This window comes from Mesoplodon mirus, assembly GCF_964341445.2.
Source record: "Mesoplodon mirus genome assembly, chromosome: 4".
Classification (NCBI taxonomy): domain Eukaryota; kingdom Metazoa; phylum Chordata; class Mammalia; order Artiodactyla; family Ziphiidae; genus Mesoplodon; species Mesoplodon mirus.
The window spans coordinates 140,111,428-140,137,934 of record NC_138979.1 but is presented as its reverse complement, the minus strand read 5'-3'; the positions used below and the strand labels follow the sequence as shown (position 1 = coordinate 140,137,934).

The following is a 26,507-nucleotide window of genomic DNA, read 5'->3' as shown; positions in this document are numbered from 1 at the left end:
AAATGTACAAGGGGTTAACTGCTTTTTGTTACTTTTAATGTTTCATCATTCCCTTAGGGTAGGTTCTCTGTAGTGCCAGAGGATATTTTAAATTTCTATCCCCTATACTTTAAATGTTGAGTAAATGTTTTACTTAATTTGCTTATATTAGTAAAACTTGTGGGGGGTTGGCTAGATTTAGTTCAAAGTGTTCATAAATTATGAAATCTCCTAGGGGTGAACTAGGTGCTTTTATGTAAGCTATGCTTTGATTTATCCAAGCACACTTTCCAGTGTGCTTACCTTGTTACGATTTGTCTCCTCTCATATAATTAGTGTTTAGTAATAGATTGTAGGAAGCGATTGTAATACTTGAAGAAGGTGATGGGCAGTGTGTGCTTACTTCATGGCCTTATTCAGTTAAGCACTCTATTCTTAATTTGCTACTAAATCCTCCTTTGGTTTTTAGTTTTCATAAAAACCTGCGTGTAGTGAGAAATACATTCTTGAGATAGAAAATGTAGCCCGTTTCTTCCCACTCCATAGGTTACCCCTTGACCTAATGTTTTTATGTATAAGTATGCTTACTTTTATTCCTTTTTAGGGCTTGCTGAAGACAGCATATAGACTGAATTAGCCAGGGTTGGTGAGGTTTATCGGGGTTTATCGATTATAGAACAGGCTCCTGTAGAAGGGTGTGAAGCACTGCCAAGACCTTTGAGTTTTAAGCTTCTGCTGGTAGTACTCTGGCAAATAATTTTGTTATAATAATTATTTGCGTTTAGGACTAAGCATAGTGGGGTGTCTAATCCCAGTTTGGGTCTTAGCTGTCGTGTAATTAGGAAATACTAAAGTCACTTTCGTAGTCTATTTTTATTTTAGCCATGGCTTTTTACAGCTTAATTAAAATTTAACTTTATGTTACTCTTTAACACGCCTTCCACTGAACTTCTATTAATTTGGGTTAATCGTTTGATCGTGGTGGCTGGCTCGAAATTTACCAGCCCTAGTTAATATAACTTAGTTGAACTTCTGTTTATGGCTTCATTTTAATCACTGCTGTTTCCTGTGGATGTGTGGTTAAGCAAGGTGTTCTGAGCTACTACTATTAGTATACTTGATTGCCAGGTCCTTTGAATGATTTAGAGGGCGTTCCCACTGGGGCTCCGATGCTTGCATGTGTAATTTGATTGAAAACGAATGGAAAGCCTGGGACCAAACCTCTGTGTTTATCAACTCCATAAACTCATCTAGGCACTTTCAGGGTCTTGCTTTAGGTTTTAAGCTACATTAACAAGTTGTGTTTATATTGTGAAGTAACATGTATATAGTTGTTTTGTGTGATTTATGCTAGATTTAGTATTAAAATTTTGATAAAAATGATCCATAGATCTAGGGAGATGCCTGTCTATATAAATGGTAAATATCTAAGTAATTCATTGGTGCGATTAGGGTTTATTTTCTAGGTATATCCTATTTTGAGCATTGTTTATGTTTGTTGGATAGATTAACTAAATTCTATGTATTCATATGTTTTTGCCTTGTTTGGGGGGTTTGGCAGGGCATTATAGGCATGTAGAATATGGGATTTAGTGCGGCGTAAGGAGGGCTTGTTAAACAGGTTATTTACCTGTTCAATATGTACGTGTGTGTAATTTCCTTATGTCCTGTAGCCATTGACTGAATAACACCTTATGGTTGATGTTGGTAAATAATATTCAATTAAAGTCCAGCTACAGTTTATTTGACTGTGTTAAGACCTCACATGGCCATAGCTGAGTCCCAGCATCCCTATAAAAATTAAAAAATACCAAATGCATAAAACCACAGTTATGTGTGAGCATGGGCTGATTAGTCATTAGTCCATCGAGATGTCTTATTTAAGAGGAAAGAGTGGGTGATTTTAGGTGAGATGGTCCTGAAGTAAGAACCAGATGTCTGATAAAGTTCACTAATAGAAACCCTCACAAGTTATGGGCCCAGAGCAAGAAGAGGGACACCTGCTAAGTGGGGTTGATAGTTTCACACAGCTTGCTGATTGAGCTTGTGATCTAGTGGATATGATATGTATGTTGACTAGAATTGGTTTGACTTAATGTACTGTGTACAATCAATAATATGTACTATGTAATGTACATGCTTATAAGCATGGGGTAATAATTACGATTATACACAGCATGTATGATGTATATGTACTTATTAATGTAATACACATTATGCATGAAGTACATGGTAATTTATGGTAAAAAGAGGTTATTTTAATACTAAGATTGTACTTAGTAATCTTGTAAATGTCCCATAACAAATCTTCAGGGAATAGTTTAAATAGAATTTCAGCTTTGGGTGCTGATGGTGGAGCTGGAGCTTCTACCTTGAGTCTTAGGGAGATGTGTTATTCTCCTTTTCTGGTTTACGAGACCAGGGTAATAGATATATTGATACTACAAAGACTCTTCATTTTAGGAGATTATTTTCAATGATGCTAGTTACTGGCATTAGTACTAGAATTAAAAAGAAATATAGGGCTTCCCTGGTGGCGCCGTGGTTGAGAGTCCGCCTGCCGATGCAGGGGACGCCGGTTCGTGCCCCGGTCCGGGAGGGTCCCATATGCCGCGGAGCGGCTGGGCCTGTGAGCCATGGCCGCTGGGCCTGCGCGTCCGGAGCCTGTGCTCCACAACGGGAAGGCCACAACAGTGAGAGGCCAGCGTACAGCAAAAAAAAAAAAAAAAAAAAAAAAAAGATAATTAACTTCTTTAAAAAAAAAAAAAAGAAAGAAATATAGAATAGATGCTAGTTGTCAGATAATAACGAAGGGGTGCTGTATGGGTTGTCCTCCAATTCACGTTAGTGTTAATAGGTCTGCTACTAGTACTCAAAATACGCATTGACTGAGAGGTTGAAATGTTATGCTTCGTCGTTTGGATGTGTGAAGCATTGGGATAAATGCTAGAATTAAGATTGAAAAGAATAAGGCCATCACTCCTCCTAATTTATTAGGAATTGATCGTAGAATTGCATATGCAAATAGAAAATTATCACTCTGGCTTGATATGAGGTGGTGTGTTGAGAAGGTTTGCTGGGGTGTAGTTGTCTGGGTTCCTGGTAAGTCGGATGAAAATAGCACTAATATTATTGGTATTAGAATTAGCAGTAAGGCATCTAGGATATCTTTGATTGTACAGTAGGGGTGAAATGGGATTTTGTCTATATCAGTTGAGGTTCCAGCGGGGTTATTAGATCCTGTTTTGTGAAGGAATAGTAAGTGGACAGCTGCTAGTGCTGCAGTGATAAATGGGAGAATAAAATGGAAGGCGAAGAATCGTGTAAGAGTTGCTTTATCTACTGAAAATCCACCCCAGATTCATTCGACAGGACTTGTGCCAATATATGGAATTGCTGAAAGGAGATTAGTAATAACTGTTGCCCCTCAGAACGATATTTGTCCTCAGGGTAAGACATAGCCTATGAATGCTGTAGCTATGACTGTAAATAATGATTCCAATGTTTCATGTTTCTAAAAAGGTATAGGATCCATAATATAAGCCTTGTCCTGCATGAATAGATAAGCAAATAAAAAATATGGAGGCTGCATTTGCATGTAGATATCAGATAATTCATCCATAGTTCACATCTCGGCAGAGATGTGTTACTTACGAAAAAGTAGTTATTGTGTCTGATGTATAATGTATTGCTAGGAATAAACCTGTCAAGATTTGTAGAACTGAACAAAGGCCCAGAAGAGAACCAAAATTTCAACATGATGAAATGTTTGATGGAGCTGGGAGGTCAATAATTGTGTTGTTACTAATTTTTATTAATGGTTGTGATTTTCGGTTGGTCATTAGTGTTCTTATAGTTGAATTAAATGATGATTTTTCATTTCATTGGCCATGGTTAGATTCCATGTAAGAATAATGATAATATACATTGTATCTATTTTAAGTACTATTTTTGTAATTAGTTTTGTGGGCTTTTCTTCAAAACCTTCACCTATTTATGGTGGACTTGAATTGATTGTAGGTGTTGGTGTTGGTTGTGGGATTGTGTTGAATTTTGGTGGTTCACTTGGGGGTTTAATAGTATTTTTTATTTATTTAGGGGGAATATTAGTAGTATTTGGTTATATGACAGCTATGGCTACTGAGAAGTATCCTGAAGTTTAAGTCTCTAATAAGACTGTTCTAGGTATATTTCTTTCAGGGTTGATGATAGAATTTTCAATAGTATTCTTTGTTTTAAAGGATGAGGAAGTGGAGATTGTATTTAAATTTAATGGACTAGGGGACTGGGTAATTTATGATACAGGTGATTTTGGGTTTTTTGTGAAGAGCCTATAGGAATTGCAGTGTTGTATAGCTATGGTTCTTAATTGGTAATTGTTACTGGTTGATCATTACTTATTGGTGTTGTGGTTATTATAGAAGTTACTCATGGTAATTAAATAGAATTATGCTTAGGGCAAGGGTAATGAGGAATGAAAGAAAATATAGTTTGATTAGGCCTTTTTGGTCTGACACTAGTATAGAAAATTTTATTTGAATAAGGGAAGTAGTTTTTGGTAAGATACTTTCTAGTCAGATTAAATCTAGGAGACATGATGCTGATTTTTGACTTGTTGATAAATTTAAGTATGGTGGGAAGCGGTGTATAATAATGGGGAAATACCTAAGAGGTTGGAAAATTTGAAGAAATTTGAGGGATATTTAAATTTTAAGTTTTGTGTAGTGAGGTTGATTTCAAATGCCAGAATAAAACCTAGGATGGTCACAGCAAAGGCAGTTAGTTTCAAGTAATCAGGTATTGTTATTTGTGGGATTGTCATTGGGGGAATTTTGCTGGAGGTAATGAATCCAGCAAAGATACTTACAGCTAATAAACGTTTAACAGAATTGATTAGCAGTGGGTTGTTTTCATTAAAGTAGAAAAGCGAGGTTGTCCTAATGGTGCGAAGAAAATAATGCGAGTGCCATAGACAGCTGTGAGGGATGTGGTGATGAGAGTTATTTGCTGGGCTCAGGCGTTGGTGTACAACGTGTTAGCAGTGTCGATAATTAGTTCTTTAGAGTAGAAACCTGTGAGGAAAGGTATTCCTGTCAGTGAGAGACTTCCAATAATGAGGGCCGCTGTGGTAAAAGGTATTGCTTTAAATAAACCTCCTATCTTTTGAATGTCTTGTTCATCATCTAGGCTATGAATAATGGAGCCAGAGCATATAAACAGGATGGCCTTGAAAAAGGCATGTGTGCAAACATGGAGAAATGCTAGATAAGGTTGGTTAATACCGATTGTTACTATTATAAGGCCTAATTGGCTTGAAGTAAGAGAAGGCAACAATTTTTTTGATGTCATTTTGGGTGAGAGCACATATTGCTGTAAATAATGTAGTTATGTTTATCCAGATATAATGTTATTGTTTGGGTAAATTTATTCTCTGTTAAAGGGTAAAAGCACATAAGTAGGAAAATACCTGCTATAACTCTTGTGCTTGAGTGAATAGAGCTGAAACGGGAGGAGGGCCTTCTATTGCTGAGGGAATGGCTGGAGGCCAAATTGGATGGATTTTCCAGCTGCAGGCAACACAAGTCCTATTAGATGTAGGTTTGAGTGATTTTGGTTAAGTATAAAGATTTGTTGTGTGTCTCATGGGTTTAAATTAAATAGAAATCATGCTGTTGATATAATAAGTCCAATGTCTCCAATGCGATTGTATAAAATTGCTTGGAGAGCGGCTGTATTTGCATCTGCTTGTCCATATCATCACCTGATAAGTAGAAAAGATATAATTCCGACTCCTTCTCATCCAATGAAAAGTTGTAAAAGATTGTTAACAGTGATAAGAATTAGTATTGTGATAAGAAAAAGGAGTAAGTATTTAAAGAATTGATTAATGTTAGGATCTGAGTGCATGTATCACATTGAAAATTCTATAATAGATCATGTGACAAATAATGCTACTGGCACAAATATTGAGAAATAGTCTGTTTTGAAGCTAAGTGATAATTTAAGGGTTTGGATAGTAATTCAATGTCAGTTTAAGATAATTATCTCTTGACCTGTATGAATGAATATTATTGTTGGAATTAAGCTGGTGATAAAAGCATATGAGATAGTGTTTTTTTTTTTTTTTTTTTACAAAGGATGGATATGTGTTACTTTTGTAAATGTTGGTGTTTGTTATTATAATTGGTATCATTAGTATAAATAGTGTAACTAGTGTGAAAGAGGTAAATAAGTTTACTACTTTTATTTGGAGTTGCACCAATTTTTTTGTTCCTAAGACCAATGGATAGCTATCCTTTAAAAGTTTGAAAAAGTCATACTGTTAGATATGGAAGCATGAATTAGCAATTCTTGCATACTTTCTCAGTAAATAAAAATATTTAGTCTTCTGTTACTAGATTCACAATCTAGTGTTTTTTTGAAGCTACATTTACAGTACAAGGGCCCTAAAATGATTTTGGGGTTTAATGATAGGAGTAAGAGATGTAAAATGTGAAGGGGTTATGAGGGCATTTTCTCATGTGAATGATGGTGGGTATATGTGCCTCATTGTGTTATGATTAATATGTATAGTGAGGGCTTCCCTGGTGGCGCAGTGGTTGAGAGTCCGCCTGCCGATGCAGGGGACACGGGTTTGTGCCCCGGTCCGGGAAGATCCCACATGCCGCGGAGCGGCTGGGCCCGTGAGCCATGGCCGCTGAGCCTGCACGTCCGGAGCCTGTGCTCCGCGATGGGAGAGGCCACAACAGTGAGAGGCCCGCGTACCCACCCCCCAAAAAATGTATAGTGAGTATAAGGTGGTAATTACTATGTTAATTCCTATGAGGATAATGGTGATATTTGATCATGAAAAGGATGTTACTACTACAAAGAGTCCTCCAATTAGATTGATAGTTAGGGGATAGAGCTAGGTTTGTTAGGCTTGGTAGTAGTCATCATGTTGGTATTAATGGGAGGAATGTTTGTAGACCTCGGGCTACAATTATTGTTCTGCTGTAAATTCGTTTGTAATTTGAATTTGCTAGGCAGAATAATATGGATGATGTGAGGCACTGGGCAATTATTAGAGCAGTGGCTCCAATATAACTTCAAGGTGTTTGGATAAGAATGACTGGAATAACAAGTGCTATGTGACGGAAGAATACGCGATAGGTGATCTTAGATCTGTTTGGCATAAACAAATTGAACTAGTTATGATTATTCCTCATAAGGAGAGTACGAGAAAAGGGTATGTTATGAAATATATTAGTGGGTTTAGTATTGTTGTAATTCGCAATATACCACAGCCTCTGAGTTTTAGTAGTACGGCTGCAAGGACTATGGATCCTGCAGTGGGGGCTTCTACATGTGCTTCAGGTAATCAATGGTGAAGGCCGTTGAGGAGTATTTTTACTATAAAGACTATCATACATGCTAGTCATATGAAAATGTTGGATCAGGAGTTGGCTATTGCTTGTGTTCGATATCGAAGTATTAGAAATTTAGTGAGCCTGTGACATTTTGAATATGTATTAGTGCTACTAAGAGTGGAAGTGATCCTACTAGTGTATAAAATAAGAAATAAAGTCCTGTGTTAAGACATTCTGTTTGCTTACCCCATCGGGCAATGATAATAAGTGTTGGAACTCGTATTGCTTCAAATAAAATATAAAGTAAGATTAATTCTGTGGCAGTGAATTTTATAATTAGGAATATTTGTAATGTAATTAGCATGGTAATATATCATTTTTTTCGAGTTAATGAGTCTTTGAGTAGGTGAAATTGGCTGGCTATTAATTATGGTAAGAGTCATGTTGTTAACATTAATAATGGTGCTAATGAGCTGGGGAAAAGAATTAGTGAAAAGTTGAGGCTATTGTCATTAAATTGATTAAGAAGAAAAAGGCTATGAGACTAATAAGCCATGGACTGTGGTATTAATTCAGATTATGTTCTTTGATAATTATGTTAGTAGTATTAGTATAATTGTAGGACTAATAACTTTTAACATTGGAGGAGATTAAGACTTTGTACATAATCAGTGCCATATGTGTTCGATACTATTACTCGTAGAGATAGTCCGAGTGTGGTTTCTCACGCTGAGAATACTAGCAGGACCATTGGTATTACGCTGGTTAGGGCAAAATGTGCGTTTAGGACTATTAGCGTTGCCATAATGAATAGTGATAATATTATGCCTTCAAGTCATGATAGTGAAGATACGAGGCGAGATCAACATATTAATAGTTCTATAAGAGATACTGTAAATGTTATAATAATTATATACACTAAAAGCACTTGGTAATTATGAGCTTAATCATAATCTAATGAGTTGAAATCATTTAGTTTAATGACCATATTCAGTTCATTCTAGTCCTTTTTGGGTTCATTCATTAGGCTAGACTTATTGCTAGTAATAAAATTAGGAATAAAGCGATAATGAGTATTGTTTTTAGATTATTTGTCTGAGATGCTCAGGGTAGGGGGTAAAAGAGCAATTTCTAAATCAAAAAGGAGGAATATAATGGCTACCAGGAAGAATTTTATGGAAAAAGGTAGATGTGCTGATCCTATAAGGTCAAATCCGCACTCATAAGGATTTGTTTCTTCTGTGTGAATATTTCATTGGGGAAGTCAGAATGTGATAAATACGAGTAGTGAGGCTAGTGCTATGTTTGTAATTAATGGCAATATTAGAGTTATTCTTTTTCGGATTCTACTGAAGCCAATTGATTGTAAGTCAATTGTACTTTTTAATACTAAAATAATAAGATCCTCATCAATAAATGGGTACGTAAAGGAATAGTCATACTCCATTTACAGAATGTCAGTATCAGGCAGTGGCTTTGAAGCCGAAATGGTGGTTAGATGTGAAGTGATTTTTTTTTTCTTTTTTTTGCGGTACGCGGGCCTCTCACTGTTGTGGCCTCTCCCGTTGCGGAGCACAGGCTCCGGACGCGCAGGCTCAGCGACCATGGCTCATGGGCCCAGCCGCTCTGCGGCATGTGGGATCTTCCCGGACCAGGGCACGAACCCGTGTCCCCTGCATCGGCAGGCGGACTCTCAACCACTGCGCCACCAGGGAAGCCCCGTGAAGTGATATTTTAATTGATGTAAGAAGCAGACGATAGGGAAGAGCTAATAGTTACACGCAGTCTGTGGAATCCTGTAGCTATGAAGAAAGTTGACCTGTATACCCAATCTGAAATTGTAAAGGATGTTTCATAATATTCTGAGGCCTGTAGAAATGTAAAATAAACGCCTGGGGCGACTTTGATGAAAAAGACCTTGGAGTGGGCTTCCCTGGTGGCGCAGTGGTTGAGAGTCCGCCTGCCGATGCAGGGGACACGGGTTCGTGCCCTGGTCCAGGAAGATCCCACACGCCGCGGAGTGGCTGGGCCCGTGAGCCATGGCCGCTGAGCCTGCGCGTCCGGAGCCTGTGCTCCGCAACGGGAGAGGCCACAACAGTGAGAGGCCTGTGTACCACACACACAAAAAAAAGACCTTGGAGTATGTTTTTTCAGTTTCCTTCTATGAGGCTGTGGTGAGGTCAGATAGTGGATACCACAGAGGCTAATAATACGGAGGTATTAAGAAGTAGTATTTCTAATGGATTTAGAGGACGGATGCCTATTGGTGGTCAGCATCCCCCTAGTTCAGGTGTAGGGGCAAGGCTTGAGTGGTAGAAGGCTCAAAAAGAAACTGGTAAAAAAAAAAAAAAGAGGACTTCTGAAATAATAAATAGGATTATTCCATATCAAAGTCCTTTTTGAACACTTGGTGTATGATGGCCTTGAAAAGTGCTTTCTCAGATGATGTCATGTCATCACTGATCTATTGATAAGGTATTAGTAGACCTAGTGCTAATAATAATGTTGAAGTGAATCATATAATTAGGTCTGCTGTTATTAGAAGGGGTGAGAGAGCTCCTGTAAGGGGTCAGGGACTGGGATTTACTATGTGATGTGCATGAGTTTGGTGGGACGTTATGTATTGTCACGTAGGTAAAGATTTGCTAGTAAGGTAAATGCATAAACTAGAATGATTACAATGGTGAATTTGAGGATAGTAAGACAAGGATAGGAAATGTAATGAGAGCTGTGGTGGTGCTAATACTCAGCAATGCTAGAGTCACTCTTCCAACTAAATGAATCAATAGGGGTCCTGCTGTGATGTTAGCTGTTAATAGTATGGCTAAAGCTGTTGGTTGAATGAATAAGCTAATAGTTTTGATGACTGCTAGCATAGGAATAAGAGGAGCCAGTGTTCCTTGTGGTAGAAAGTGAGCTAAGCATGCTTTTGTTTTGTGATGAAAGCCTGTAACTACAGTTCCTGCCCATAGAGAAACTGCTGTTCCTAATATTATTATTATAATATTCCTAATATTATAAATTGCTATTAATATTATTGAGAGTTGTGTAGTAGGTATAAATGAATGTGGTAATAGTCCTAATAGATTTGTTGATCGAATAAATAAGTGATGTTAAGTATTAGCGCTCAGGTCTATCCTTTGTGACTGTGAATAGCTATTATTTGTTTCAATGTGAGTTGAACTAATCATTGTTGAATAGAAATTATACAATAGTTAATTAGTTGATTAGGTGTTGGGAATAAAATACCTGGGAATATAATGATTAAGATAACAATAGGAAGTCCTATTATTGTTGGGGCAATGAAAGAGGCAAATAGATTTTCGTTCATTTTGTTTCTCAAGGGGTAGATTGTTTTTGTATTTTGGTAGACATCAACTCTGGATTTGAATAATAAGTATATTTTGAAATTTTTAGTTGGAATATAATAAATAGGACTAGAATTATTATAGAATAGTAATAAATCATGTTGATGTGTTAAATTGTGGCATATCATGAAAGGGAGTTTTAACTCCCAGTCTTTAACTTAAAAAGGTGAATGCTATTTAGCTTCTTAAGGAATTTATAATATTGATGAGGATCATTTTTCAAAGTATTTTAGTGGTACTAGTTCAAGGACAATGGGTATAAAGCTGTGATTTGATCCACGAATTTCTGAGCATTGTCTGTAATATAGACGTGGTCGTGGTGATATGAGAGTTGTTTGGTTTAGGCATCCTGGAATGGCCTCTGTTTTTATGCCTAGTAAAGGCACAGCTCATGAGTGTAAAATGTCTTCTGAGGAGGTTAGTATTCAGATTGTTATTTCTGTAGGTAAAACTACTCCATTGTCTACTTCTACTAGTTGTAATTCTCCTGTTTTTAGGTCTGATGTTGGAATTATATAGGAGTCAAGATTTAATTCTTCATAGTCTGTATATCATAGCTTCAGTATCATTGGTGTCCTATAGTCTTTACGGTAAGGGAAGGGTTATTTAGTCCAGCATGTAAAGCATTTGTAATGATGGCAGGGCAATTAGAATTAGGATAATGGCTGGTAAGATTGTCCAGACAGTTTCTACTTCTTGTGCATCTATTGTACTTGTATGTGTTAGTTTAGTTGCTAATATGAGTAAAATAATATAGAGGACCAAGGAGCTGATTAAAAATATGATTATTAACATATGATCATGAAAGTGTAGTAGTTCTTCTATAATGGGTGATGCTGCATCTTGAAAACCTAGGTGGAGAGGATACACCATGGAGACATAAACATAAAACATAAGAAGGAATGAAGCACTGTTACATGGTACAATATGGATGAGCTTTGAAAGCATTATGCTAAGTGAAGGTAATGAGTCATGAAGGATAACATATTACAAGGTTCTATTTATGCGAAATATCCAGATAGGCAAATCTACGGAGGCAGAAAGTAGATTAGTGGTTGCCTAGGTTGGAGGCATAATAGTGGGATAGGGAGTTGATTGCTAAAAGGTACAAGGTTGCTTTGGGGGGGGGATTAAAATTAAAATATTCTAAAATTAATTGTGGTTGATGGTTACACAACTCTATGAATATATTAAAAGCTAATTGCGCAGTTGATGTTTTTTCATTTTTTTTCATTTCCATTTGCATGGAATGTGTACTTTAGATGGGTGAATTACATGGTATGTGAACTATATCTCAACTTGAAAAAACAGTTGTGGGGAAAAAACCAAAACTCTAAAGCAGTGGTTCTTATACTTCAATCATCATTAGCCTCACCTGTGAAGCTTGATTAAAAATCTGGATATGGGCTTCCCTGGTGGCGCAGTGGTTGAGAGTCCACCTGCCGATGCAGGGGACACGGGTTCGTGCCCCGGTCCGGGAAGATCCCACATGCCGCGGGGCAGCTAGGCCCGTGAGCCATGGCCGCTGAGCCTGCGCGTCCGGAGCCTGTGCTCCGCAACGGGAGAGGCCACACAGTGAGAGGCCCACGTACCGCAAAAAAAAAAAAAAAAAAATCTGGATACAAATGTTCTAGATCTATCAAGGAACTACAGGACATGAGGAACTTTAAGTGCATATTATTAAGTGAAAGAAGCCAGTCTGAAAAGGCTTTGTACTGTGTGATTCTAGACTTTCTAGAAAAGGTAAAACTGTAGAGACAGTAAGTAGATCAGTGGTTGCCAGGGGCTCGGGGGGAGGGAGAGAGGGATGAATAGGTGGAGCACAGGGGATTTTTAGGGCAGTGAAGCTATTCTGTATGATACTATAATGGTGGATACACAGCATTATACATTTGTCAAAACCTGTAGAACTGGACCACACAAGGAGTGTATGCCAATGTAAACTATGGATTTTAGTTAATAACAATATATCAATATTGGTTTATCAGTTATAACAAATGTACCACACTAATACACGATATTAATAACAGGGGAAACTGTGCAAATTGGTAGGAGGTAGCTATGGAAACTGTACTTTCTGCTCAATTTTTTGGTAAACGTAAACCTGTTTAAAAAAAATTAAGTATGTTAATTTTTAAAAAATGTTCTAGGCAAGCCAGAGGATGAGCCTGGGAAGTCAGGGAACTCTACAGATGTGAAATGACCTTGTCAGATCAAGGGAGCATTTTAATTCTGAAAACCAGTAGGCAGTCTTCCCCTAGAAGAGGCACATGAGGAGAAAGAATGTTTCCCTTGTTCAGTTCCGTATTGATACTGCTGAGCCCAGAATCCATACCTCAGAGAGGTGAGTCTGTAACTGGAGAGTCTGCTTCACCACTGGAGCTGAGGGCCCCCTAAGCCTCCTTGGGCTCGATGTGCAGCGGTCACTTCAGCAGTATGATAACAGGAGATTAAGGTAAGAGGACAGGGCTCCTCCCTAGGATGTAGACGTGATTTGAAACGGGAATCCTGAGCTTGTTGGTGTGGTTGGTTGGCTTGGTTTTAAGAAACTGGGTTGGGGGGCGCAGCCATTGAGTGTCTGAAGAAGGAATTATACGGTAGTGAATTAATAGTATAAAAATGTCAGCTGACTTTACAGGAACACGTACCTCAGAAGGAAGGAAAAGATCTCAAGGAGAGATTTCAACAGAAACACCAGGGGAAAAGGACCTTCACCTTTGATGTCCAGTTCAGCCCTTCGCTGGGTGTAGGCGTCTCATCTGTAAGAAGAGTAGTTTATAAGGAGAGCCTCCCAGCCCTCAAGGTCTCATTCAGACTCTGGAATCAAGTAAGGAAAAGACAGATCTCTGGGTGTATCTTTCCTAGAGACATGCCCGAAGGGAGAAGTAGTAAAGGGTCAGAACGCCAGCAAACTGGCAGGTACCAAGTTGCTAATTTGCCTTTAGAATTGCGTGATTTCCCTTCTACCCACGTCAAATAATAAGAAGCGGTAGCAGTAGTGCTAGGGTAGTAGCAAAGGACAGTCTTCCTGACGCCAAGCACTGTTCTAAGTACCTTGCATGAATGAACTCATTTAATCCCCGCCACAGCCCTACCCAGTGATGGAATTGTTACTCATTTGACAGAGACTGCGGTGTAGACATGAAGTAATCTGCCTGGTCACAGCTAGAAGTGTTGAGCTGGGACTTGAACCCAACGCCAGCTCCAGAGCCCACTGTTTCCCCCTCACGGCACTGCGGCTCCACGTCGACTCCGCAGACCCCGGGACTGCCTCGTAATATAGACCGAACTTTAAAAGAAGGAACGTGGGGATTTACCCTTTGGGTTTCAACCCTGCTCATCCACCCCTACAGAAAATAGCAATACTGTTCATTCTACCCGAATAGGAGAAAAATGGGGAAGAAAGAAGAAAATTTATTTATTTATTTATTTAGTTTTGCGGTACGTGGGCCTCTCACTGTTGTGGCCTCTCCCGTTGCGGAGCACAGGCTCTGGACGCGCAGCCTCAGCGGCCACGGCTCACGGGCCCAGCCGCTCCGCGGCATGTGGGATCTTCCCAGACCGGGGCACGAACCCGCGTCCCTTGCATCGGCAGGCGGACTCTCAACCACTGTGCCACCAGGGAAGCCCAAGAAAATTTATTAAAAGGAAAACAAAACACAACCTTTTTTTTTCTTTCCCCTCGCAGTGCATGGCAGTATCGTCTCAAGAGCCTTTGCCTTTTCCTGGAGGGAGCGGTTATCTGGCTGGCATGTGCGCGAAACAGCACAGCTGCCCCACCTGACGTGGGAGCTCCGGGTTCAGCGTCCCGGGTTCTAGAAGCAGTGTCCAGAACCTCCACAACCCTCCAGTCAGCCCCCTGCCCTCCCCGAGGGTTTGAGCTTCCCATGCGGCTTGGCTGGTACTGGTGGGTTCGCAGGGCAGGATCCAGGAATGCTTCCTGCCTTTGCTCTCCCGCTCAGCTCTCCAGCTGAGGAGGCTTTGGGCTCCTTTGCGTTGAAGCTGAACGGACTGTTCCTTTAAGGAAAACCACTCTTCCCCTCTTGATTAAATGGGTAAATTAGTTCCAGATCCTCTGTCAGAGAGTCAAGCTGTTCAAGAGGGTAAGGGTGAGATAGAAAATGTCTTAAGAAGGATACAGCTCTTCTTTATTTACTATAATAGGAGAAAAGCTAACTAGCCATAGAGAACGGATAACCAAACAGTTTTAGAAATGGGTTTTTAATATAGTGTGTTTGGAAACCAAATTCTGAGCACAGGGCCTCAGGCTCAGAGAGGGTTGACACTTGGCTTAAAGCTGTGCTGTCACCACCTTGAAACTTAATAATTTTTGAACAAAGAGTCCCACATTTTCGTTTTGCGCTGGGCTCAGCAAATGACGTGGCCGTGCTGTCAGTGAAGTCTATTTTAAGTCAGCATGATGTTTAATTATGCACACTTTCTCCTCAATTTCAGGTACGCTAGTGTGTCCTGTCCAAGTTTGCCAATCAACTTCTGTGCTGCATGTTTTTTCTTTTAATGCCTCACCGGGTGGTAAACTCCTGACATTACGTATACTCACTAATCTCTGCTGGAGTGTGCCACGGTGACGTTTTGATACTGGAAAGTACTGAACATGAGGGCTAAGCCACTAGTGTTTGTAAACGAAAACATTTCAAAGCTCACTTCTTCCTTTGACTGGGTACGTCAGGAATTGGTACAAAACCCTCTCCTAAAATGGAGAGAGAATAATGGGGGGCAATCAGGTTCTTGTCTCACGTGGGGCCTTCAGTGAGGATGCAACCCTGTCTTTCTCAACTGCAACACACAGGGGACTGACTCAGTACGTTGGGCAATACAATCAAGTCAACCCAAGTCAACCCCGCAACTACAACCCCAGTGCTGTGCTCCCGGGCCCGTCTGGCAAGAGAACCAGAGGGGAGGGATGAGGGACGTCCATGGATGTCCGCGTGATCTGGGGAGCGAGGCCTCTGCTGGCGTACTTCAGCGCCTCAGGTTTAAACATGCTAGAGCCACTGTTGGTCCTGTTTTCTTGCAGAGATTCCGTTACTCCAGCCAATGTCACTGAGGTGAACTGAGGGTAAACCCATGGCCCTCCTTATTTTCAGGCCATAATGTGGGAATCCATGATAGGAGAATATTCCGCCGCGAGACCACACATGGTATTTCTTATAAAGCGATGATGGGAGTTTACCAGAGAGTGAAGGTGTCCCATCAGGGACTCGGCCAAGGCATCCCCATTCACAGCAGACCCATAGAGGAAACTGGAAGAGTCGTAACGTGGGCGGTGGGCTAGCACTGGGGAAGTGGCCAGGCATCCTAAGGACTGGAGGGAAGTCCATCTGTGAGGCAGGCGACAGCAGCAAGCACTTGGATCTGGACTGGGAATTATGTGGGTGAGGCCCACCCACATGAGGTCAGGGGGTGGGGAGAGGTGTGTGAGCTAGAGTGAAAGCAAAGGGAGTCCAGGAGGAAGTGGTACTGCCAAAGTCTAGGGATGCCAAGCTGCTGGTTTCTAGGGCAGTGAGACAGCTGTGGAGGGCAAGGTAGGCTTGTGCGCCAAGCTGGCTGTCGAGACAGACAGAAACCCGGGGACAGAAGTCTAGTTATCGTGACTTAGATGGAGCCCCATTAGGAGCAGGGATGGCTTGAGGTAGAGCCCGGGAGGTTTGGGTGGGGCTCGTGCAATCTTTTGAATCTAAGGTCAGAATTAATTCTCAGGACTGAGACGAAGCTAAAACTTCAAGCGAGAATGAACTCTGTCAGGCTGATGAGGAAGAAGGAACGCAGTCACTGGGGGCTGTGTGCGCTGGCCTGTGGCGGAGTTTCCTTTCACATACATTGAGTTGGGTTTTCTTTATTTTCTTCAGCAGTTCTAGCAGATATAAGCATTATTTTTATTCTCATTTTACACCTGAGGAATCGGAGAAGTAAATGGAAGTGCCCAAAGTTAATGGATTCATCCAGTCTGGGCAACTGGGGCTGTCTCCAGCGCCACCATCTCTGTGCTCTTGGCCTCGATTAGATGATTTCATGAAGTTCCTTTGGTGGTAGTTGTAGCAAAATGATGGAAAGCATGGGTGGGCTCTGCAGCAAGACTGCCCAGCTTTTTGATGCATCCACCTCTTCTGGCTGTGTGACCTTGGGCAGGTTACTTGATCTCTCTGTGCTGCGGTAAAATGAAGATGATGACGATACCTTCCTCACGTTATAGACATGAGTATTTAATGGAATGGTATATGTATGGGTTTAGAACAGCGCTAGGCACATAAGTGCTTAATACACATTTCTGTTACACTCGATCTAGAAGTAAAGGTCTTTAGGGAAGATTTCAGATGTTAACAGTCATCACTACCCAGTGGATGGATGGAGTCATGGCAAGGTTAATCCTAAAGAGTAAATACTGTGAAAGCCATTCCTATTTATTTGGTCTTATAAATCTTTTTTTTTTTAAAGCAAGATTTTCTCATTAATTGAATTTTGACCCATGGAATAGTGCACTTAGTGAGAGACTGCTCAATTAGGAGGCAGAAATTTGGGGTATAAGTCCTTGATGTACCACTTCCTGGCTTTGTGAGCTTGGGCAATTTTTCTAATGTGTCTCGCTTATTTTCCTTATCGGTGAAAATTACCAATAAAAGGAATGACAGCCTGCCTCACAGAATTATCCTGAGAAGATAGAATGAAAGCACTTTTAAATAAAAGGATGCCATGTGTTGGATATTTTTATTCCCTGACACAAACCTGCTGTAAACAAGAAAAGGTTAGTTGTCTGTAGAGTAGGCAAGGGGAAGCCATTCTGGAATCGAAAACTGCGACGCAGATGATCCGCCCTCGCTTTGGATATTAATAATTTAGTAAGGTCGCCAGGCGGGCCCCAGACAGACAGGTCCACAGCCAGTTCCAAGGACTTGCCGATATTCTTCCTTCTGTGCCATTCTCTTTATGACAGCCAGATTGTGCTTTTGTTTTTTATTTTCTCTCTACCCATGCAGGGGACTCAGATCCCACCCCAGTGAATCCTTGCTATGACGGGAGTCACACATGTGCCACCACGGCTCGGTGCCATCCGACGACAGGTGTAGACTACACCTGCGAGTGTGCATCTGGGTACCAGGGAGATGGACGGAGTTGCGTGGGTAAGAGCCGTACGCTCTGTGTTCCCTCATGGAGTCCTCCAACATTATGTCCATAGAAGACAAGTGTCTGCTTTGTCATCTCCATGGATCAATGAGTTTAGCAGCTGTTCATCTAAATACAGCTATTTAAAAACTAAGCATATTCTGGTTAGGTTTAAGAGGGTAGTTTGGAGGTGGGTATTTTTGGCTTGGACTCTGAAAATGGCTATTGTAACTCCTGGATATTTTACATTCTCAAATGTTGTCATTTTAAGACAGAATCAAGTATTTTTTACATTCATTAAAGAGTACATTTTCTGGTTACCTTCAGATTTCAGACATTCACCTATTTCTTTCACTTACTGTATCTCAAAAGCAGTAGTGGAAATTTCTTTACATTTTAAAAGAAAAATCGTTACTTTGTGTGTTTCTCTTCTAAATGTTCAGAATTGTTTAAATGTTTAAAGAATTTGCAGAATATTTGTTCAAAACATATCCCCCTGGGGCTCATACTTGAATGACTTGAAATAAATGTTTATTTTTATGACGATCTGCAACATGCAACGACATCTAGTGCTCAGACAGCGTACATTTCAACCCCTGTTGAGTCTACCAACCATTAGTCCCATTGAAACCTCTTAGGGGTGAGAGAACATTGAGCTTGCAGACCTTCCACTTGTGGGGACTTTGGTTTAAGCAGCCTTTTCTGTTCTTATTCCTTCTTAGATGTAAATGAATGTGCAACTGGCTTCCATCGCTGTGGCCCCAACTCTGTGTGTGTCAACTTGCTGGGAAGCTACAGGTGTGAGTGCCGGAGTGGTTATGAGTTTGCAGACGACCGGCACACCTGCGTCTGTGAGTGCCAAAACTGTGCCTCTTTTTGGCCAAAATCATGCCGAACCTTGCTCTTGGACTCATTACTGTTTCCACTTCCGTTATACAGAAGTTTTGTTGGATGGTTTTCTAGAAAACAGACAATTTACATGGAAATAACCCAAAGCTATGGCTCAGTTCCGCCCTGTTTGTTGGGGTTTTGTTTTTGTTTGGGTGTTTTTGTGTTGTTGTGTTGTTGTTTTTCTCTAAATAGATATTTTTGGTGTAAGTTATGGAAGGATGCTCACCTCTGTCGGGACTGCTGTGTATCTTGGTGTTTGGCCCAATCGTGTAACAAGACTATGAACTTCTCTAATACCAACAGGTCTAGATAGAGGTCAAATGTTTCTCAAATTAGAATGAAATGGATTTGTAATTCAAAGAGGCGTGTCCCACTTGACTGGTCAAAGAGCTCCATCTGTAATAAATATAGCCTTTCTAGAATTCCAGAAAAATACTTGACCAAAGAGTGGATCCAAAAGAACTAGAATTGCAAATTCATCCCACTGTTAGAGCAAGATGATATTAGAGACAACCCACTTTTTAATCCAGTGAGATGAAAAAGTAGCGATCACAGAGACTCTGTGTGTGTGTGTGTGTGTATGTGTGTGTGTGAGAGAGAGAGAGTGTGTACGTACGTACGTATGCAGGCATGCAAAGCAGCAGTGCTCTGGGGAGTTATAAACTTTAATCAAGGACAGTTTTTGATGACTGATCTTCATGCCTAGTGTTATAGCCACAAACCATGATCAGCACTTCTCAAATTTTAATATGCATACAAACCATCTAGGGATCTTGTTAAAATTCCTATTCTGATTCACTGGCTCTGCTCTGGGGCCTGAGAACCTGCATTCCTTATAAGCCCCTAGATGTCCTGATGCTGTTGGTGTGCAGGGTTCACCCATTCGCAGGCCTGGGCTCTTGGACATCCTTGCCTTCTTCTCTTTTCAGTGATCGCCCCACCTCCCAACCCCTGTGAGGATGGCCGTCACAACTGTGCTCCCGCCAGCCAGGCCCAGTGCATTCACCACGGAGGCAGCTCGTTCAGCTGCGCCTGCCTGCCTGGTTATGCCGGCGACGGGCACCAGTGCACCGGTGAGTAACTGTGGGCGGCCTCAGCGACCCTGAACATTGCTTTGGATGCACATCCCCAGGCCCTCTCAGAAGCCTCTCCCTTCCTTTGACTCACACCGCTGTGGAACTGCCGAAAGAGAAAGAAAAGGTGTCCTTTGAGTCAGAAAGAGAGGCCGAGGGTGTTTGCCCTGGGACCAGATTGTTGAGCATGTATGGTTGTCCTTGGAAGAGCCATGCCTGGAGCAGCGGGGAGACCCTGCCAGCTTGTAACCTTCTGTTCCCTGGAGCTAGTGTAGCCAGGAGAGATGTGGGGAAAGGCATATATCCTCCTGGGAGGAAGTCTCCATCCTTCAGTCTCTCTGGCTAATGGCTTAATTCAGCACTTCCAGTCCTGCCTAATTTTTAGTTGCTATTCCCTTGCGTGAAGTGGTAATTTAAGCAATCTCTAAACATACATACAGTTCTGTGTAATTTATTCCTTCTTCTCTCTCTCTGGAAGGGGAGAGGGAGAGAGAGAGAGAAGAAATAAATCCACAGATATAAAAGGATATTAATGCATACCTAAGTACTCAAAGCTTTTCTCCCAGAAATCTAACTATCTTTAAGACTTCATACTGAACTTTATAAAATCACTAAACCAGAAAGCAGGACTAACTGTTGAAATTTAACTTAGAAATGTATGAGGTTGTTACTGAAAAACTAGGCATAATACTGATTATAAATGTTCATGAAACTGGGATTAGTAGTACCTTAATATAGAGATCATTCAGTAAATCTACATAATCACTAAAGATCTTCAAAACATCTGGCAGTAATGCACACAAATAATGGTTAAATGAGACACTGGGAATGAGAGGATGGTGGGAAAAGGGTTGGTTTTAGGAATATAAACCTAAAATGCAGGCTTTCCCTGTCTCATCAAATTGCTTCTTGCCTCTGCCCCCGTATACCTGGGCCCACTGAGCTGATTTGCTAAGAACAGCCTTGTAACTCCTGGGAGCTTCTTAACTGATCGAATAGCTTGGCCCTGACCTCCTCGCTAGATGTTTGATTCTCCTCCTCCTTCCTTTTCCCTTTGGTTTCAGCAGGACAGGCTGAGTGGACCAGCAGCCTGAAGTCATATGTTATTGACAGAACAGACATGTCAGGGCAGCACAGCCCCTCTACTGCTTTCCAGATGTGGGGTTTTTAGGGATTGTCTGAACCTGGCTCTTTAATGTTTCCACTTCTGCTGTACAGAAGCTCAGCTGTATGGTTTACTTCTGAAAACATAGTTTATATTGAAATGACCCAAAGCTGTGGCTCAGTTCAACCCTGAGGTTTTTTTTTCTCCCTAAAAACACCCCCAGGTTTGTTTGTTTGTTTATTTATTTATTATTATTATTTTTTAAAGAATCAATTTTATTTATTTATTTTTGGTTGCGTTGGGTCTTCGTTGCTGCACATGGGCTTTCTGTAGTTGTGGCGAGCGGGGGCTACTCTTCGTCACAGTGCACGGGCTTCTCATTGTGGTGGCTTCTCTTGTTGCGGAGCACGGGCTCTAGGCACACAGGCTTCAGTAGTTGTGGCACACAAGCTCAGTAGTTGTGGCTCACGGGCTCTAGAGTGCAGGCTCAGTAGTTGTGGCACACGGGCTTAGTTGCTTCATGGCATGTGGGATCTTCCCGGACCAGGGATCGAACCTGTGTCCCTTGCATTGGCAGGCGGATTCTTAACCACTAAGCCACCAGGGAAGTCCCACCCCCAGGTTTAGACAGAGCTCATATGCTTTTCAAGTTAGGATGAGGCAGATTTGTAAGTCACAGATGCTTGTCCCAGTTGACCGGCCAGAGAGCTCCATGTGTAATAGATACTCTGTACAGACAGAGGTACCCTCTAGGTCTGGAGGGAGGGGTGTCAGGTGACGCACATAAACTTCTCATGTTTCTGCTAAGCCCCACAGTGGAAATACTGCTCTTTCTACCTCGTGGGACTCATCATTCAGTTCGATTTCACACACTACTGGCTCTCAGAAACGAGAATGCACAAAGGAAAAAATCTTGTCAGTAGAATTTCATATTTAAACATCTGGCTGCTCAGGTCAGCAGAGATGGTGTTTTGAAAGTATTTCATTCCTTAGGGCTTTGGTTTAAAACAAAGAAGTTGAAATTATTGCAGCTTAGATGTGATGAGTGTTAAAATCAGAATGTTAATGTAGGTGAGCTGCTTCTTGTCCTAACCCCTTCTAGAATCACTCTCTTTCCCTTCTTTTAACTTCTGCTTGTCCTGTAGGACTTGGGTTACATTTGGGGGTCATATTAGGATCCTGAAATTAGCTACTTTTCCATGCTGGGAGTTTTTATAGGGTTGTCATTCTTTGTTATTGTTGTCTTCTTGCTGATTTCTGCCATTTTCAGTTGTCCCTGTTTCATCTCTGGTTCTCTATTTTTGAGATTCTATCTGGAACCCACAAACTTAAAAATAGGCCAATCCCATCCATTGCTTCCCCAGTGTATTAGTGATCTACTGCAGCATAACCAATTCCCCCGAAACATAGCAGCTTAAAACAATACACATTATTATTCTCTATATGGTCTAGTCAGGGGGTCTCTGTCAGACCTGGGGCCTCATCTGAAGGCCCAGGTGGGGAAAGAGCCTCACATGGTTATTGGCAGGATTCAGTTCCCCAAGGACTATCAGACTGAGAGCCACGGGTCCCCGCTGGCTGTTGCCTGGAGGTGACCTTCAGCTTCTTGCCACGCGGACCTCTCCTACAAAGTAGCTTCCTTCATCAAAGCCTTCAGCAGGGGGTCTGCCAGCAGGTTGGCAGTGATCACAAAAATGACATCCCCTCAATACTGCTTTAGTGTCTTGGTTGGAAGCAAGTTACTCAAAGGAAGGGGATTACATAAGACACTGACTATCAGGAGGAAGGGATCTTTGGGGACCACCTGAGAGGCTGCCTGCCATAGTTACCCTATGGTTGCCGTCCAAGCTTCCAGACTGTGGGGTAGTAGAGAATGAATAGTCATTTTCCTAAATACCTGTGCTGTGCCTAAATCAGGCTGGGCTAATCATGAAGGAGGCTTGCAGGATAAGTATATAAATGTGTGTGTGTGTGTGTGCATTTTTAAAGGCATGTCCCAGTGTGCATGTGTCCCAGTGACCATAGGGATAGAGAAAAAAGAGAAAAATAGAGATGAAGGCTCTATTTTGTGGAAGGTGTGCACACTTGAAACACACATTTGTTTTCACTCCATCAAACTAGCATTAAAAGGGTGTGTGGGTTTTTCTCCAGCCAGTTTGTTAAAAACCAGGTTCCCCGGGGAGGCTGCACTTGGCTTTGGGTTCTTGACCTAGTCTGAGTCACGAAGAGGAATTACTTTTGTGCAACTAGAATGAAATCTTTCCAGCTCCCCTCAGTGGGGATTGATTTCAGCCCTGCATTGGTGTGAGCTGGATATTTCTCAGGCATGTTTGTCCCTGCAGATCTTGATGATGCTGCCGGGTGGAAAAGCAGAATGTTTTGAGCTGGGACCTTTCCTCACGTGTGAGTCGAGGTACTGGGTTACAGATGGCCCATTACCCAGAGAAGGGCTGTGAGGAGAGGTACTTACACTGTCTTCTCTCGTGGTTTCTATTGGAAGCATGTAGATGCTGGGTAAGGTATAGTAAAGTTGGCGTGGCCACAGCAGAAGCAGAGAAGAAGCTGATTATACTCATAGGTCCCAGAGAGCGGGTCACTGCATGCCACGCAGGATCCAAAGGGCACAGCCAGCAGCAGGGTTCTTGCCGAGTAGGTGGGGAGCAAGAACTCATGGGCCGAAGCCTTTGTTGGGGTCTGGAGGAGGGTCGATTTGAGTTGACGCCAGGAAATTTCACTGGGTGGTTCAAAAGCAAAGCAGGGGAGGTAGAGAGGGGGACGCTCGAGTCCAGGGGTTGGGTTTGTTTTGAAGGGATTTCAGCTGGTTTTGGGTGTGGGCTCAGAAGTAAGGCAGGGAGAAGAATGTTGAAGCACCAAAGTATGAACTCAAAAGAGAGAATTTTTAATACAGTTTCCAGACAGGTTTTCTTAGCAGCTTGGCAGAGGACAGAATGGAGAATTACCCTGAGAATCAGCCACCTTGCGTCATCTGACGGGTAAGGGGCTCCACTCTGCCTTGGACCTCGCTGCCTTGACCTCAGTGCTCTACCAGTCCTTGAAGAGCCCAACAGCGATGGTTAAGCAGCCCCCGTCCCCAGTGGTGTAACAGGAAGCTCCTCCCTTGCCAAGGGGTTGAAAATCTCTCTGCACTTTCTCTTGACACCTGACCACCTGTGAAATTGGGAAGACTTCTCCTTTACACAAAAGCTCTGGTTTCCCCCGCCTAAGGAGGGGTGTAGCCTGCTCTGTACCCAGGCCCTGGAGTAGCTGGCGAGGCTCCAGTGTCCTGTCACGGTGCAAGGTTCTCCAAAGAGGTGTTGGACACTGTGCTTCAGGGGGTCTTAAACTTCTCCAGCTTTGGGGGACAGGTGTTGCTCACTTGTGATGCTTTCAGTCTCTTCAGAGACTTTCTCCCTGTTGGTCGTTCATCAGTTATTGTCTCCCCATGACTTTGGTATCTGTGGGAGGATGGCTGCTCTTTCGGGTCTGATCAGAATTCCTAGGCCATAGGCTTTAAGAACATGACTCGGGGGGCTTCCCTGGCAGCGCAGTGGTTGAGAGTCCGCCTGCCGATGCAGGGGACACGGGTTCGTGCCCCGGTCTGGGAAGATCCCACATGCCGCGGAGCGGCTGGGCCCCTGAGCCATGGCCGCTGAGTCTGCGCATCCGGAGCCTGTGCTCCGCAACGGGAGAGGCCCCAACAGTGGGAGGCCCATGTACCGCAAAAAAAAAAAAAAAAAAAAAAAAAAAAAAAAAAAAGATCATGACTCGGTACCTCTGGGGAGTCCTCTTTCTCTTAGTTCAAAAATAATCACAAGCAACTGATCCGTGGTTTCTAGAAATAGGCCCTGTATCTCAGGAATTCCTGCTTCCTGCCATTGCCTGGGGTTCCTGTTACCATGAGAAGTACTTTTAGCATATGCATTATGAATAGCTTTAATTTCCTGCATTTGGCTGGACGTTAATTTTTACAGCTTTGGTTTTATAGCATCTTCCAGTCCCAAGGATCTGGATGGGCACCAGCTTCATCCAGCTGGGCATGTGAGTTGTCCTTATGAAGAGACAGTGGGCCAACCTCAAAGATAATTAAATATGACAATATAGAAGCCATGATGATTGGATTGGAGATAAGCTTTTTGTTGTTGTAATTATTTTTATTTGGTTTATTTTTGGTTAACTGAGGAGCTAACCAGCAAACCTTGTTTGATTCTAACCTTGCAAATGAATTTATAACCACTTTGCAGCCTTTGTCAGTGAAAGGAAGGTGACTAGACAGGCCCACTGCTCATCTAGGCAGAGCCTCTCTGGGTGGCATTAAACTTGGTTGTGTCGGGCATTCAAGGGTTTTGGACTTCAGAGTAAACTGATTTACGTGCAGTAAACTCCCTGAGCCTGAGGATAAGCAGTATAAGTAATCACATTGCTAATTACGATGTTAGAGACTCATCTCCCCTGAACAGAAGGCCTGTGTTGTGTATCCAGCACATCCACTTACTGGTACCTGGGAAAGGCCCTTAGTCATGGGAAGGTGGCTCAGTGAAAGCATGGTCACAGCAAGGGTGGCACTGATCGCCCTAGAAGAGATTTCACCTGGGTCCCGGAGGCTGGGCAAGGAGCCACATCTGATTGCATTACATTCAGGGCTGTAAGTCTCTGGCTTCCAGGGTGCGATGTGTCTCTGCACGAGCTGTACGGAATTGATGCAGTTCTCTCCTTCTGGGCCTCCTCTTCTCTAGGTTTTACACCGATCACCCCGTCCCACATTTTTCCCTGTTCACACATTTTAAAAACATTTCTTGGATGTTACCTCAGATGTGACTACTCTGTTTTATTTTCAGTTGAGCCTTGATCAGATCTACACCCTTTATCCTTCTTTTACTCAGGAAGACTTCCTGTCCCTGAAGATGGCTTATCTCAACCACTGGCCATTGGTTTCAACAGTTATATTTTCAGACTTTTATTTATTTATTTTTTGGCAGCAGGGTGGAGCGGGGGTGGTGTCTTGCTATCGTCAGCCTGTGCTGATTTCAGTAAATAAAAGGAATGTAAGTCAGCCTTTGTTTGAAGTTCCAGGATGTTGCAGTTTTGAGAAATGTGATAATTAATCCTCATGGTACCATATGGAGAATGTTGGGACCTGAATTGTTTGTACTGATAAGTCAGACAAATTTAGATTTTCTTTTCTATGTGTTGTTTCAAAATCTCTGATAATATTTTTCTCTATTTACTTCTATTTCTTTACTTCTCTATTTCTTCTAAAGGTGGAAAATAAAGAAAATTTCTGATTAATTGGGCATTCTAGGTAGTATGACTCTCTGACTATGTAAGACTGAATGTGCTTCTAACTTAGTTGAAGAAGTATTTGGAGCCTCAATGGGTTCTTTGCATCTGTAAATCAGTGCTACAGGGAGATGGTGCCAATAAGGAAAGGAAAAAAAAAAAAACTATTGTTACATATATTTATTATATGGAATACAACGGAAGGGAATGAATGGTTTATGGACTAAAGGCTAGTTCAAAGGTAAAAACTTCCTGGAATTCACTGTAGATGAAAGGTGCCAGGATATATTTCTCTGTGAAGTATATGTTTGATTTCTACACTGAACGTGTCGCTCGACTTTGG

General features: G+C 41.9%; 1 protein-coding gene across 2 annotated transcripts in view; it reads left to right on the top strand.

Annotated features, from left to right (window-relative positions):
- Positions 1–26,507, top strand: part of NID2 (nidogen 2) — a 77,696-nt gene that overhangs the window by 38,403 nt on the left and 12,786 nt on the right. Inside the window, exons 9-11 of one of the 2 annotated variants that reach the window (XM_082617407.1) lie at positions 17,692–17,835; positions 18,541–18,669; positions 19,639–19,782. In XM_082617407.1, the coding sequence (XP_082473533.1) occupies positions 17,692–17,835; positions 18,541–18,669; positions 19,639–19,782 (417 nt within the window). The remainder of the gene's footprint in view (positions 1–17,691; positions 17,836–18,540; positions 18,670–19,638; positions 19,783–26,507) is intronic. The other variant, XM_082617408.1, reaches the window with a different exon arrangement.